Source organism: Cibotium barometz, chromosome 11, assembly GCF_041138505.1.
Source record: "Cibotium barometz isolate CiBa-2024 chromosome 11, ASM4113850v1, whole genome shotgun sequence".
Classification (NCBI taxonomy): Eukaryota; Viridiplantae; Streptophyta; class Polypodiopsida; order Cyatheales; family Cibotiaceae; genus Cibotium; species Cibotium barometz.
Genome location: NC_141056.1, coordinates 38,475,126 through 38,491,379, shown reverse-complemented (window position 1 = coordinate 38,491,379; position 16,254 = coordinate 38,475,126). Strand labels below are relative to the sequence as shown.

Below are 16,254 nucleotides of genomic sequence, written 5' to 3'. Positions count from 1 at the left end.
ACGGAACTGCCATCCCCATCTGGCACTGTGGAACACCACCAACAAACCTCCTGGGAGTTCTTCCTGCTTCTGTGCTCTCGCCTTGGGCTTCGAATCCGTGTACTTTCCTGTACCTTGGACCTGTACACCATCATCTGGGACTGAATCAGTGTTTAGCTTTGCTCAGCCTGATGCTCTGATACCAATGTAACACGCGGAAGCTCTGGGTAGTCTTCTTTCAGCCCTAAACACTCTTGGAAACCTTCTGATGCAAAAACGCACCATCTGATGCAAAAACGCAGGTAGAGAGAGAGAGTAGAGAGAGAGAGTGAGAAGTGCTGGAAATTCAGTATATACTATGGTACAAAAAGGGTACATATCTTTGCAGCCCTTGGCTGCCCTCTTGAAAAGGTGATAACACACCAAAACTGCCCTAGACTAGGACTCCTAATGACTCATACCCCTAGTGGGTTGAATCATTAAGCCATAGAGCAAGAGGGGCTATTTATAGCCCCTTGGACTACATGGGGAACTGGCCGACTGCTGGTCGGCCAGTTCATAATTCATTAATTCCTTTTTTCCAAGCTCAACCGACTGGATCTGATCATGTTCTTTAGGCGCCTGCTGCTGTCCCTATGTGCTGGATCAGCCGACGACTCCTACAGCCAGCCGACTCACTTCTGCAGCCAGCCGACTGCACTTATCTGGATCAAGCTTTTGCTCCAAGTCCTGCTCCATGTCCATCTTCTACTGGTTCATGGTCTTTATCTGTTTGCCTCGTCTGGATCTAGCCCTGGAAATGTCCATGGCATCTGTGATGCACATGACAGACATTCAAAGGGTTTTTTGGCGGAGATTGTGGCATTCTTATAGGAAGCCACAAATTTCCTCCTTTATCTGGGTTTCTCTTCATGGTGGTCTGGCCACCAATCAGTGGAGGTCAGTTACTGGTGCTTGCCCAGCATGCCCTAGATGTGTAGGAGTTTCGGAGTCAGTTTACCATTGTTTATGGGAATGCAGGGAAGCACAGAGGGTTTGGTCTGCGATTGCACACCTCTTTGGTAGGATTAAGAGGGATGCTATCATTTCTTTTGGTTCTATCATTTGGTTGACACAATCTGGGCCTCAGCTGAGATTCGAGGGGACTGACAGGAGCTTGGCCATTATGGTTAGGCAAGGAGTTGCTCGGCAGTGTTGTCTTCAGGATTTGCCACTTTCGCACTTTGTCCCTCCGACACAGAGGTTAGACAGTCCTTGGGAGATTATTGCTAGCATCTCAGCCTGGAATATCTGGAAGGCTAGATGCACCGAGGCCATTGAGGGTACTCCCGTTCTTCTTTCTCAGTGTCTTTGCAGGATTTGGAGTGATATTATTCACACCATCATGGCTACCTGGGCCAGAATCCAGGGATCTTCCAGGGCTGCGGAGAGGAAGCGCAGCCAGTTTATGAGAGAGTGGGACATTGGTATCTTTTTCACGTCCTCTCATTCGGGACCCTATTGGCAGCACAGGGCTCCTGATTGGTTGAGATCTCCACCTTTCTTGGTGTGAAATCTCCATTTTGTAAAAAAATTTCATACTTTATAGAAGTCTCCTTTCTGGAAAAATATATATATATATCTTGATATATCTCCTGCGGAGGTCATAGACATCCAGGAGTTTGTGAAGCTCAACAAACCACCCACCCACCCCCTAGTTCTGGAGAGGGTCAAGAGGAAACACCAAGTTCATCTAATCTTTCAACTTATCCAGTGCTTTTCACTGTAGCAAGTAAATTACTAAATCCATACCCTAGTATTCCTCCTACTGACAAATCTCAGGCAGATTGTATTTTCTCCTGTCTTCTTTCTCTTCCATTAGAATTTCCCACTAACACTCTCGCCCCCGAGGAGTTGCCGGCATCCCACCTCTCTCCACCACAGCCAACCCAAGAGGTTAGTCACACTCTACCACAAGATACTCTTGAGCCTTTTACTAATGATATTGTTCTTGAGTCTTTGTTTACTGCTGCAGAATATGAAGGATTCATCAGAGCACGGAATCTATTGTTCAAGCCAAAGTTAATCATCAAAGTGTTAATGCAAATAACACCTTTTAAACCTACCAGGCGGATCCTGCCAGAAACATACTCTGACGTTACATCTACAAAGCAGCCTTATATACTATACCCTCTCCGAGCACCAAAGCCGAAGTTAGAAGAATTATTGCCCTTAGCTAGAGAAGGCACCTTATGGTCAAATGTGGCGAGGCATACCAAATTGGCTAACCCGCACTTGGCAAATTTACTTGAAATCAAGATTATAACATTCATGATCAACTACTACTTCTGCAGGTGGAGAAAGGCACATCCAGTCCATATACGAGGAGGCTATACAACAATTGTCACAGAGGATGCAAACCCTAGAATTGAAGATTTTGGTATGCAGCCAGCATGACGGTAAGAGTACTTGACAATTCCAGAATATAGTCACCAGTACATGTGTTCTCCGCCCACACGGAGAGTGGACCCATTATATATGCCATTGAAACGAAGATGGACACCATTGAAATTCCATGATGCCAAGTAACGAGATTCACATATCTGCTACAACTTTCCTCTATTTTTGCCAGCAACATTTTCAGATACAGGACAGCAAAGGAAGCAATTGCTAACTTGGATACATGTATTGGTGTCGCATCCCGGATCCTACTATTGTGGCCAGTGTCCGATTTCTGAAGTTGATCGTGGTCCTCATGGTTGTTAGAGGCGTCAGAGGCGTTTGGTACAAGGCGGGTATGGGACGCGCCTCGAAAGACTCGTATTTTTTAGAGGCGTTAGAGGCGTGTTAGAGGCGTCTGTTTACACACACACACACACACATATATATATATATAGTGATAGATAGATATATAGTGAAAGTTGAGAGAGAGAGAGAGAGAGAGAGAGAGACTAGAGTGTGTATGTATGAGCCTTGAGGGAGGGAGAGAGAGGGTGTGTATGAGAGAGGGAGAGAGAGTGTGTGTGTGAAAGAAAGAAAGCTGTATTAAATGTCTGCAAAAGGCCAAAATGACCTATGAGACAAAAATAGTCCATCCTCATCATCTGGATACATCATCAAGATTCAAGGGTACAAAGTAAAATGAAATGAACCGGTAGAGTATAGAGATAGCTCCAAAAGTGGGTATAAAAAACATCATCATCCTAGTATGTTTGAAGTTTGAACTTTAAACTTTGGATCTTGAGAAAGGCTTAAGGGAGGGAGGAAGAGAATGAGGGAGAGAGAGTGTGTGTGAGAGGGGCTGCCTTGGGCCCTTAAAGCCCCCGTCTAAAGACTCGTACCAACCAAAAATAAATAAATATGTGGACGCCTCGATCAGGCAGTCGTACGCATCGAATTGTTAGAGGCGTGCCTCGTAACAACTATGGTGGTCCTTATTGACCAACCCAAAGAGAGAGATGATGGATATGATGCAGATCAACTACTATTCGACATGAACCAAGGTCCCACTGATAGAGGCATGATGTTATACTATCATCGCCTCAAGTGTTTACCAACGTACATGCATGTAACATTTGAAGATATAGTAGACACCAGGTTCTGGAGATCACACTCTGCATTCAGAAGAACCCTGGAAAAGCTTCAATCACGCCGTAACTTTTATCGTCATGAGTTCGGTGACCAGGTCTTTAGGCCACGGTGACAGGTTCTAAGGATAGAACCTATATCAAGTAGGGATGTTAATCCCAGTTAGGATTAACAATTATGCTCTTCCATTTGAGGACATTACTAACTGTCATACAAAGACACTATAAAAGTTGTAACATTATAAGATATTGGCCACCCAAGGCCTTAGTAAGTTTTGGGCACCCAAGTGTGAACAAGAGCCAATTGATTATAAAGTATTTTCTCATAATGAATGGACGCAATCCCCCTTTCTGCTATGAGAGTTCTTGCCTTGTCTTGAGAGAGAATGTGAGAGAGTACTCTAGTACATGTGCCTTCTCTATGCTTGTATGCATGCATGCTTGTGTAGAGAAGTGAGAGAGAGATTGCCTTGCGTGGTGGTGTGAGCGACTCTATGGTGACAGTGTGGAGGTGAAGCTTGGAGGATTGGAGCTTCTCGAAGTGAGCTTAGAGACCTAAGGGACAAGAGCTCGAAGCATTGGTAAGTTCCCTACAACAGTTGTGTTCTATTGCTTCTTCCAAAGGTGAATGCATAGAGTTCATTCTTTGGAGGCGTGGTAGCCCATTACATTTTTGGCGCCCCTACCGGGGAACTGATATATTAACATCTCTAAGAGGCCATGATGGCCTATGAGACCAAAACTAAGAGTACATCTGAAGTTGGTGTCTCATCAAAGAGAACAACCAAATGAAAGTAAAAAGTATAATAAACTGATTATCTTATAGTTATAGAAACTGTAAGTAAGACTCCTAGATGATACTGAGTAGAAAATACTGGAAAATACGTCATTTTAGTTTCATAGACCCTTTGGGTTCTTTGAAGACGCTAATATAACTTGCTCTCTCTCTCTCTCTCTCTCTCTCTCTCTCTCTCTCTCTCTCAGATTTCTTCACCACCAACACCAGCACTAGCAGTCCAGCCTCCTGATACCTCCTCCATCGGGTCATGAGGACACTAGCCACGCTCCCAGGGAGTCAACATTGATAGAGCAGTTGTCTTATGTCGTGCTCGTCGGCCACGCCCACCAGGATTCCGACCACGGCATCCTCACCATCACCAGACTAGAGCCATTATTGCTCAGCATCAGAGGCGCCTACCTTGCTTCTACGACCTCTCCATTCTAGACAGCCCCATGGTAGAGATATTTAATGTGAGGAGAGGGAAGCACTTCAACTGATCAGCATACATAGATGTGCATGAAATCTCGTCGTGGATGAAAAAAGAAAAGGCAATGGTAAACTTAAACTAAAATCTAAAAGCTAGATCTCAAACTTTGAGATTATACAAAATGAAAAACCTAGATTCTACTATGTTAGGTATAGGGTGTTGGGTTCTGAGAAACCCTAATGTTCAACAGAAATACACAAAAAACAGCAAGAACATAGAGTAGGGAACAATAGAGAGCTTGGAAGTGTGGATATACTAGAATGAAGTGATAAGATGTGTACAACCACAAGTACTCTATGTACAAACCTGAAATGTAAAAGTATAGGTTTCTAGACAAACCAAATGTCAAGGGGAAAAAAACCTCTATAATGTGTAGAGGGAAAAAGTGTCCTTGGTAAGCCCCCGTTCACAGGGTCACTACCACATATGTATAATCCTACAAATCTCTCATGTAGTAATAGTGTCAACATGTACACGGTAGCAGGTCACTCTCCAAATGGGAGTAAGCCTAAAGCTTTGCGGAAAGCTTCGAGTTGCTCTAGAGGCAACCCCTTCATAAACATATCTACAATGTTGTCATATGTAAGACAACAGATCAAGCTAGCCAAACAAGGCAATGATCAACACCTCAGTAGACCAAGTGTGGGGGAGGCAATGGAGAAGGTCCAAGTGTGGTAGAGGAGAGCAAGTGTGGTGAGCAAGAGGGGGATGAGATAGATGGAAACCACTTCATCTGTAGCAGTTGCGGTTGCCTACTAAACTAATGAATCAAACAGAAATCCAAAGACCCAAGTACATGCCCTTTTATACAACTTCGAGATACCCATCTGCATATGGGATAACTCCCGCATAGAACCGCATTCCTTAGTGGGTGTCTACCTTGCATGTAATCTCTCTAAGAGAGTGAAAATGAATCACTATATGTTTGGTGCGAGCATGAAAAATTGGATTCCTTGCCACAGCCATAGCACTGTCACTAAGAATGGAAGTGGGTGTCTCCTCACACCCACAAAGATCTGCCATCAATCTCCTCAACCATACACACTCAATTATAGTAGTGAAAGCTGCCTTGTACTCAACTTCACAAGATGATGTGGCCACAATTCTGTTAGAAGTCATCTCCTGTCTATTTGTATACACCAGGGCCTCTGTTGTGGGTGTGCCCGCCCATATGTCATTTTTCCACACTCCCCGTATTTTTTCCCTATTTTTTCCCATTTTTCCTAGTGGTGGGAGGGCTGCCAGATGATGCCAGGAGCACCCCATTGCTGGCCGACTGGATCTTCATCAGTCGTGGGCTTTAGGGCTGCTGGCCGACTTGTTTTGATCAGTCGTGGGCATCAGAATGCTGGCCGACTGCATTTATTCAGTCGTGGGATTATTTTCTCCAGTCGTGGGCACTCTTGCTGCTGGCCGACTGCCCTCTAGGAGATGTATATATAGCCCCTCAGCCCCCACCACTTTCTCATTCAGTTTTTCCGGGATCTTGTGTATAGAGAAGAGTTTACACACCTATCTCTCTGTGTTTCTTGTGCTGTTTATTTTCTGCAGTCTACTTGCTCTTGTCTACCCAAGTTTGGTTATCATTTCCGCTGCATATTCTGACATGGTATCAGAGCCCTAGGCTCTAGGAGATCTTGGGCGTTTTTCTGAGCAAGAGGGGGAGCAACAGGTTGCTGATTGGTGGACTGTTTCGGGCTGAACGGGAAGAGAAGGTGCAAGAGGAAGGCGGGCAAAGGTGCTAGACAGCCACTTGCAGATTTTCAGATTTTTCCCACCAACCCACCCTTTCAGGTTACTCTCCGCGATGGCAGATTTACTAGAGATGGCTGAGAAGCACGTGAAGATTCGGACTCTCCCCACGTTCCCAGTGGATCGTCAGTTGGACGGGTCCAATTACGGCATCTGGAAGGTCATGATGGAGTCAGTTCTGGAGTCATATGACCTTGCTGATTTTATTATCATAGGGGTGCCACGGCCGGAAGCTGAGGAAGGGGAGTTATTATCGACGAGGAAGGACCGAGAGGCACAGGCACACATGTGGGATCGTGTCAACGCCAGGGTCCGGTCGTTTATTTTCCTCAATTGCACACCACAGGTGATCAACCATGTGAAGCACATGACGCTGGCAAGAGGCATATGGGAGCACTTGGCTTCTTTGTATAACAGGGTGTCACCCATGAAGCGGATTTCCTTAGAAGTGCAGATGCGGGTTATGAACCCTGCAAAGTCTTCGACGATGCGGGAACACATTAACAAGCTGCAGGCCCTTCAGCAGGAAGTCCTTCAAGCTGGGAAAGAGATATCATCCGAAGATATGGCCATCACGTTACTTTCCCACTTGCCTGGTCAGTATTCTGCTTTCTATTCCTCGTTGATCACGAGTGGTAGGCTCAGTACCATTACTTGGGAGGAGCTTGTGCCAATGGTCTTGGACCAGGAGGAACGTTTCACGAACCCTCCTCACGGCGGAGGTTCAGAGGCCTTAACTGGCCATCGGTCGAAAGGCCGTAATACCAACAAGGGCAAAGGGAAGGCTTCACCGGAGAAGTCTTCTGAGAAGAAGCCTGATCCAGAACGAGAGAAGCTGAAGGCCGAAAGATCTTGTAATGATTGTGGCGAGAAAGGCCACTACTGGAGGAAGTGCCCTAAGCGGACAGGGAAGAGTGCTCATTCCTCAGCCTCAGCTGCGAAGACTCCGGCATTTGTGCACTTAGAGATGGAGGACTCCGATGCTTCATCATCTTCGAGCGAGGAGGCAGTTGGCTTCACCGCGAAGGATACCCAAGAATGGATTCTCGACAGTGGTGCTTCCAGGCACATGACTCCATCCCGTGACTTCTTTCTGGATCTGAAATGGCAGTCAGGTCGTATCTTTATTGGCGATAACTCCACTATTCCGATACATAGTGAGGGCCGGATGGAGATTATTCCCGACAGCAAGGGGGGCAAGCATGCTTCCCGTGTTCTTTATGTCCCTGCTCTGGGTTTTCATCTTCTGTCAGTGCATGAGGTATGCAAGACTGGCTTTCAGGTGGAATTTGAGGGAAGCAGGCTTCCAGGCGGGCTTCGAAACCATTGGAGTTGATTCACACTGACTTGTGTGGACCACAGCAGATACCATCCTTGGGAGGATCTCTCTACTTCATGCTGCTTGTTGACGATTGTACCAGATTCACGTGGGTCTACTTTCTTTCCCAGAAGGACCAGGCTTTTGCTCGGTTCAAGGATTGGCACGTGATGGTGGAGAAAGAGTCTGGATTTCAGGTCAAGACTCTCAGGGCTGACAAAGGAGGTGAATTCTCCTCGACTGTATTTTTCCGGTTTTGTGCAGATCATGGCATCAAGAGGGAATTGGCCAATATCGGATCGCCTTCGGAGAATGGAGTTGTTGAACGTAAGAACAGGACTGTGGTGGAGATGGCGAGGACCATGCTGGAGCATCGTGATCTTCCTCGTCCACTTTGGGGTGAGGCTGTGGCAACGGCTGTCCATACCATTAACCGCTCTCCAACGACTTCTGTACCCCATATGACTCCATTTGAGGCATATTTTGGCAGGAAACCCGATGTCTCACACTTCCGTGTCTTTGGGAGTGACGCGTATGTACATATTCCGAAGAAGCAGAGGGGGCAGTTGACTCCAAGTCCCGCAAGCTGGTATTTGTGGGGTATAACTCTCTTTCCAAGGGATACAGGTTGTATGATCCAGAGAGGAACGAGATTGTTGTCAGCTGGGATGTGGTCTTTGACGAGCATGTTCCAGCATCCACTGTCGAGGAGCCGCCACTTCTTGGAGATCCAGAGGAGTCTGATGATGATTCCCAGTCTACTACTCCAGTTGATCCACCTCAGTCGTCACAGGAGGTTGAGCCCGCAGCTGGAGTTGAGCCCCCGCGACCACAGGAGGCTCCACGATCTGTTCGAGTACCTAGGTGGTTGTTAGACACCCTTCGGGAGTCAGGTGTCACGGAGCTACCCTCCGAGTGGACCACAGAGGACGGCCCTCGAAGATCACATCGAGTCTGAGATAAAAGCAACACGGCGGAGCTTCTTCAGGTGAACTATGCTTTGATGTCTCGTATCATGCGGGACAAAGAGCCCACTTCCGTAAAGGAAGCCCTTTCATAGAATACTTGGAGGAAAGCCATGCAGGTGGAACTTGATGCCATCGAGAAGAACAACGCTTACCGAGGCCGTCGAAGCGGTCAGTCGTTGGTGTCAAATGGGTCTTTAAGACCAAGTACGCGTCTGATGGGTCGGTGGACAAACACAAAGCCAGGCTTGTGGCTAAAGGTTATGCTCAGCGGCCAGGCATCGACTACGAGGATACCTTTGCACCGACAGCGCGGATGACCACGATTCGGACCGTTCTTGCCCTTGCTTCTTCTCAGAGGTGGCCCGTGTACCAGATGGATGTAAAATCTGCGTTCCTTAATGGTGACTTGCAGGAGGAGGTGTACGTTGAGCAGCCTCCAGGCTTTATTGTTCCAGGATCTGAAGGGATGGTTTACAGGTTACGTAAGGCCTTGTATGGTCTTAAGCAGGCTCCCAGGGCTTGGAATCAGAAGATTGATTCCTTCTTTATTCGGACTGGATTTCAGAGATCGGTTGCAGATCCGAACCTGTATCTCTTTCGGGAACGCGGCATGGTCACACTTATCATCCTTTATGTGGATGATCTCATTCTCACCGGCGGTCATGTGGAGCACATTGGAGTGACGAAGGCTGCCTTGTCAAAGGAGTTTGAGATGACCGACTTAGGCTTACTCCACTTCTTCTTGGGATTGGAGATCTGGCAGACCCAGAGGGGGTTTTTCGTCTCTCAGCAGCGGTATGTTCATGAGTTGCTTGAGGCCTTTGGGATGGAGAACTGCAAGCCTATTACTTCGCCGATGGACCCGAACACAAAGTTAACCGTTACAGATCCTTGTGAGCCAGTTGATGCCTCGCAGTACCGGAAGCTGGTTGGTTCATTGATCTGGTTGCTGAACACCAGATTGGACTTGAGCTTCTCCGTGGGGCTGTTGAGCTCTTTTATGCAAACGCCATTGAAGACTCATTGGGACGCAGGATTGCGGATCTTGCGGTATCTGCAAAGTACGAAGGATCTGGGACTCTTTTACACAGGAGGGAATGGAGTCAAGCTCCAAGGTTGGAGTGACTCAGATTGGGGAGGAGATCCAGACACGAGGAGATCCAGACACGAGGAGATCTACTTCAGGATACACTTTTACCCTCGGCTCAGGAGCAGTTTCTTGGAGCAGCAAGAAGCAGCCAACTATTGCCCTTTCTTCGACAGAGGCAAAGTATCGGGCTGCTTGTGATGCTGCTTGTGAGGTTGTATGGCTGCGGAGGCTGCTAGGCGAGATTGGGTTTCCACAGAGGGAGCCCACAGTCATCCAGTGCGATAACCAGAGTTGTATAGCTATTGCTCGGAACCCAGTTTTCCATGCCCGGACCAAGCATATAGAGATACAGTATCACTTTGTACGTGAGAAGATCTTGGCGGGTGACATCTTGCTACTTTATTGTTCGACGAAGGACAATGCGGCGGACCTCTTCACGAAGTCTCTACCTCAGGCTACGCTCAGGCGGCACTCCAGCTCCCTTGGGTTGGTTTCACAGCCAGGAGCTGAGAGGGGGTGTTAGAAGTCATCTCCTGTCTATTTGTATACACCAGGGCCTCTGTTGTGGGTGTGCCCGCCCGTATATCATTTTTCCACACTCCCCGTATTTTTTCCCTATTTTTTCCCATTTTTCCTAGTGGTGGGAGGGCTGCCAGATGATGCCAGGAGCACCCCATTGCTGGCCGACTGGATCTTCATCAGTCGTGGGCTTCAGGGCTGCTGGCTGACTTGTTTTGATCAGTCGTGGGCATCAGAATGCTGGCCGACTACATTTATTCAGTCGTGGGATTATTTTCTCCAGTCGTGGGCACTCTTGCTGCTGGCCGACTGCCCTCTAGGAGATGTATATATAGCCCCTCAGCCCCCACCACTTTCTCATTCAGTTTTTCCGGGATCTTGTGTATAGAGAAGAGTTTACACACCTATCTCTCTGTGTTTCTTGTGCTGTTTATTTTCTGCAGTCTACTTGCTCTTGTCTACCCAAGTTTGGTTATCATTTCCGCTGCATATTCTGACAAATTCCTCGTGCAGATGAACTACAAATGAAGTTACAGCAGCTGGCAGACCAAGCTGAGAGATTAATGCCAAAAGTCTGTAAAGGGCCAAAGAGGAGGTTGCGGAACTTACATGCACACTAGCAACGGAGATGAAGAAGAGGGATAGGGCCCGAAAGGAGGCCAACACTCTACAAAATCAGATCAGCATGGAACTAGATGCTTAGATCAGCTCAAACTTCTACAAGAGACGACCTAGATGGAGTTAGGGATCTGAGCGTTTGAACAATGAACAATGGAACGAGATGCGGATCTTGAAAAGGCCAATAATGCTCTTCAAGCCATGGTGGATAGACTCACATGCTGAAAGGGACGAATTGAAAAGGGGTGCGAGGGGGATTCTATCCAAAGAAGACAGCTCAACTAGGACATACATGAGCTGCCAAGGAAAAAGCAATTCCCCCTTGTGGACACTCGAGTGTCATAATCACCAGCCCAATCTGAATCATTGTAAGCACGTAAATGACAATCACCCCCCCCCCCCCCGGGATAAAGCAGTCCAACATCCTGGTGCCCTGTAAGTACTGAAACACTTGCTTCACAGCTTGTCAATGCTTTGACCCTCCTCGGCAGTGAACTTACTCTTGTCAATGCTTTGACCCTCCTCGGCAGTGAACTTACTCAACTGAAACACCCCATATTGTATGTCTGGCCTTGTATTACACAAATATATGAGGCAGCCCACAGCTTGGATGCACTATGTGCAATCAAAAGGCTCTCCTACATCATACATGCTCGGTCTAAGTCTGGGTTTAACCGAGGTAGAAATAGGTTTGTAATCTTGAAATTTAAACCTTCCCAACAACCCCTTTATGTACTTGGACTGTAGTAGCACAATGCCCTCATCTGTCTGCATGAATTGTATGATGCCGAAATAAAAGTGCAATAGGCCAAGATCTAACATCTCAAATGAGACCTCCAAATCATCCTTAAATGCTACATTCTTATCCTCATGTGTCCCGATGAGTATCATGTCATCCACATAGAGGATGACCACAACCTCTTCATCCACCTTGACATGTAGGGTCCTTTCAATCGAACTGTTTTGATAGCATTGGCTAGTCAAATAAGCATGTATCTTCTCATAACAAACTCGGGGAGCTTGTATAAGGACAGTTTTTGGGTCGAAAGATCACCCTTTTTGTGGCTGCTTGCACACAGGAGTTTTACAATTGGCACGTGGTTGGCCATTGGCAGTAGACCAGCAGCTTGTCTGAGGTGCAGCCACTCTCAGGAGTCTCACTGACATTGTCCTTAGGATTGCCCGAAGGCATAGCAAGTTTGGCAACGGATTCTCCACATTTTCACGATAGACAAGACCTCTACCCGTATCATTTCATGGGGCATTGTCACTTGGGCCACAGAGGCTGAGATTGTCATGGCTTATGAGGAGGAAGGTGGGGGGGTAGCCCTTCAAGTCTCTCACCTTCGAATTTCATCAGTACCAATCCCAACCCCATCGCTACTAATCACTGGACTCTGGGTTTGTGCCAGAGAGCAGCATTGCGGCTTAGCACATCAAGAGGGCTCCATGTAGCGAAATCATCAAAGGCACCCACACTCCGCCTGCGAAGTCCATCACGAGCATTTGGCTCAACATAATTCATACCCTCCGCGGCCAATGGGGGAAGTTGTAGGGTGGCTCTGACCGTATGCGGAAGCGGCGGGAAGCCTTCTTGAGGCTTTGGCGACCTGGCCCTTTTCTTACAGATGGAGGTGGTGAGCCGACTTGGCACTTCAGACCACCTATGTGATTATTCCCTCCCCCACCCCCTGTATGATAGCCTTCTCCTCATAGAGCAGCCAACCGGAGGAGAAGCGCATCTTTCTCCCCCCTTTTGTTCTTTGATCCTCTCCCAAACATGGAGGTGAGTTTGTATCTAGCCCTTCGAGGTTGTATGCAGCCCTTCGGGGCTGGTTTTTGTAAACTAATAGAAGGATCTTTTTTCCGAGGAAAAACAAAAGTAGTTGGATCTTTGTAGCAAGATCTACAAGGGGTTTCATACTGGCTTAGGTAAGAGCCAAGAGACTTTGAGTAGATGCTATGGGTGATTCACTTATAGTGGTGTGTCTTCACGAGGACGTGAATCTAATAGAACGGGGAAATAATGTTACGTCCCGACCACCCTAGGTTTAGGTTAACCCAGGGCGAGGGAAGTGTGCTAACCCAAGATTAGGGTTAGGGCTAACCCAAGATTAGAGTTGGCTTAGTAGGGCGTGGGCTCCTGAAGGGTTCACACCTAGGCTAAGAGCACCAGGATGAGGTCTCAATTGGTCATGGGTCAAGGGGCTAGTTATAGCTAAAAGCTTATAATTAAAGCAAGAAAGCTTATAAATAAAGCAAGGGCCAATTATTGCTATATAAGTGACCTTAGGGAACTTATATAAGTAGGAAAGCTTATAAATAAAGCAAGGGCCAATAAAACCTAGGTTATTGCTATAGAAGTGACCTTGGGGCACTTATGAATTACGAGGGGTATCCACACAGCGGACATGCCAACACAGGGATGTGCAGGACCTCCGGGCCATGGAGCAGCGAGCGGGTGGATCGTCCTGGTGCTATGAGACGCTGTCTCAGATTGGCAGGCTCACGACAATCATGGGTAGTTCAAGGTTCTGAACCTACGGTTGGGTGCTGACCACAAATCTTTGCAGTCATGAGATGTGTAGGACATCGAGTCTACGAAACCTCTGTTAGGGTTTCTCGGGTATGTGGGTCTATCCCTAATCCTCTGTGACTCTATGTCAGATAATCCTTGGTTAGGTCTATGGAGACCTTACAAGGCACACAAGGGGGAGTCAGCCTATCTTTCCAATGTGGCATTGATGGTCCTTTACGGTTACAAAATCCTCAAGCATCCATCAATATTCAATGAGCTACATGAGCTCCAACACAAGTACAAACATATGAATCATTAGAGAGAATAGCCAGCTGGAGAGTCGCATGAAGTTGACTTGGAAACTATGGCCGTCCATATGAATCCTGACTTGGGCATAGGGGAATAAGCCTTTGTGCATTTTCGCTAAAAAAATTAGAGACACTTTGAAGGGCTCAAAAATTCTTGACGAGGATCTGAATCCTGATTGAGCTCTCTGGCAGCCAAACTTGAAACTACGCATGCTATGGGGATAAGAAATGCCAGCTTGGCAGCTGGACAATAGACAGAACCTCAAGACAGATGCTTCAATGCACGTATACTGGAGCATGTGGATATGTGCAAACACTTAGCTTTTTCCTTATAAAACCCATGTGGAAACATAGCTCAGATTGAAAAACATTGTAAGACACATTGCCAAATCAAACAGATACCAACGAGAAAGATGGTGCCCCTTGAGAAGGCCCCTAGACATACCTCGCTCCACATGCCATGCAGATCTGAGAAGGGAAAACCAAATCCGAATCCACCAAATCCTGGTCCTGCACCGCCACCACCAGACCCTGCTTGCTCATAGGCCTCTGGCCCAAGCTGTAAATGGGGAAAAAAAAACCTCAACGTAACTAGGGCTGCCATAATGCTACTGTTCAAAAAACACTTGGTAACCATTACTGTAAACCTTACCAAACCCCATAAAGCTTAGAAACCATTAGTTATATACCTTACCAAACTCCATAAAGTTCAGTAATAACCATTAGCTATAAACCACAAGTCCCCTTTCCTTTTGATACACCCTTTCTCTTCTCTTTTTTTTAAGCTCACTCCTACCTTCAATTTTTTCACGAAAGCTCAGCTACTTACTTCAAGCATGCTCCCCAATCCAACCAAGTTTCCTTCTTCAAGCACTATCCAGCTATAGCACTAATCCATTCACACCAACACGCACCTGATCATACAGTGCTCGTTTCTCGTCATCTTTGAGAACCTGAAGAGAACACAAAGGTCCAGGAAGACATGATTGATAAGAGGCCTCAAAATAAAGCTAGTTCTGGACTTAACTTAAGCAATTCTCATGGATACCTAAAGTGCGTACCTCATATGCCTTTTGTATCTCCTGAAACCTTTTTTCTGCTTCATCATCACCTTTATTCATGTCTGGATGATGCACTTTGGCCAGCTGAGCTCCGAAAGATTGCCAACACATCAGCAAAACAACGAGACACAAAAGTGATCTAGCAACAAGTAATCATACCGCATAATAGGCTTTCTTGATTTCTGATGATGATGCCCCTTTGCTAAGACCAAGAACTTCATAGTAATCCCGAGCATTGTTGATACCTTTACAATGGAGCACAAATCAATACCTGAAAACCATCTGTAACATAAAATAGAGAACGAGAGCATACTGAAAGCCCAATTATTATCACCATATGTAACCACCTGTGGCATGAAATTTCCGACAGGACATGCCATTCACACTTGTCAGCGTCTTTTGCATTTTTGACATTATTGATGCAGTACACCCTGACGTTCATAACAAGAAGTAAAGCCAAAATTTACCACACAGCTTGCTCTGGGTATCAAAAAAGGGAAAATATCTAGCACGACAGACCAGTTTCATACAACAAGATGCACCTTGTGAGTAAGCATAGCCCCATAGCTGTCGAAGTTGTCGAAATTGGTCCTCTCCACAAACTATATCCTAAATAGAATTACCAATGGAAAGTTCAGATTATTTCCCAAACTTAACAAAAACCAAAGTGTGACCTTGACTCCATGAGACTAGTCACAAAGCTTCAAATCATCAACTCTATCATGCATATAGTATAGACTACGTGCTATGGCATCCCCACTCCCGTCATCAACACTAGATATTAGGTTTAGGTTCATGCATAAAGATGTCATTGTAGAAGAAAAATCTTCATAGCTAAACCACCAAATGAGTTTCTATCACTTCTCCAAAGGTGGTGGTGGGCAGACTCAGCCATGATGAAAGCTAGCACTAAAGAGAACGTGCACACACACGCGCGCGCACATACGTTGGACAATTGCAACCCTTTGGATAGCTGGCTGCAACGTGGACTGATATTTCAAAAGAAATCTGTGTGTCCACTAATACAGCAGAAAGGCAAGAGCTTAATCTAATCTTGTGGCAAATAGAACTGCCTTTGATTAGAACCACATGAATTGGCTCTTGATTGAAGAACCACGAGCAACTAACGATAAAATGAACGATTTCAAAAACCACCCTATTTCCCAATCAAAAAATTCACAAAATATCACAGATTCTGTATCGAATGGCTTCTAAACATATATACCTACAGCTGTAGAAGCAAGCTCACAGTACAAACGTCACAGGCCTCAAGGCTTGCAATAAATTTG

At 46.3% G+C, this 16,254-nt stretch overlaps 1 protein-coding gene across 5 annotated transcripts in view; it reads right to left on the bottom strand.

Moving 5' to 3' along the window:
• Window positions 1–16,254, bottom strand: part of LOC147634149 (chaperone protein dnaJ GFA2, mitochondrial-like) — a 79,105-nt gene that overhangs the window by 45,902 nt on the left and 16,949 nt on the right. For 4 of the 5 annotated variants that reach the window (XR_015266987.1, XR_015266988.1, XM_086805276.1 and 1 more), the window contains exons 3-8: window positions 15,508–15,574; window positions 15,313–15,396; window positions 15,125–15,210; window positions 14,966–15,049; window positions 14,819–14,857; window positions 14,350–14,463 (exon numbers count right to left, since the gene is read on the bottom strand). Coding sequence is in view for 3 of the 5 variants with exons in the window: in XM_086805276.1 (XP_086661402.1) it covers window positions 14,350–14,463; window positions 14,819–14,857; window positions 14,966–15,049; window positions 15,125–15,210; window positions 15,313–15,396; window positions 15,508–15,574 (474 nt within the window). In the remaining 2 variants the exon portion in view is untranslated. Of the gene's footprint in view, window positions 1–14,349; window positions 14,464–14,818; window positions 14,858–14,965; window positions 15,050–15,124; window positions 15,211–15,312; window positions 15,397–15,507; window positions 15,575–16,254 lie in introns of those variants that run through there. The other variant, XM_086805278.1, reaches the window with a different exon arrangement.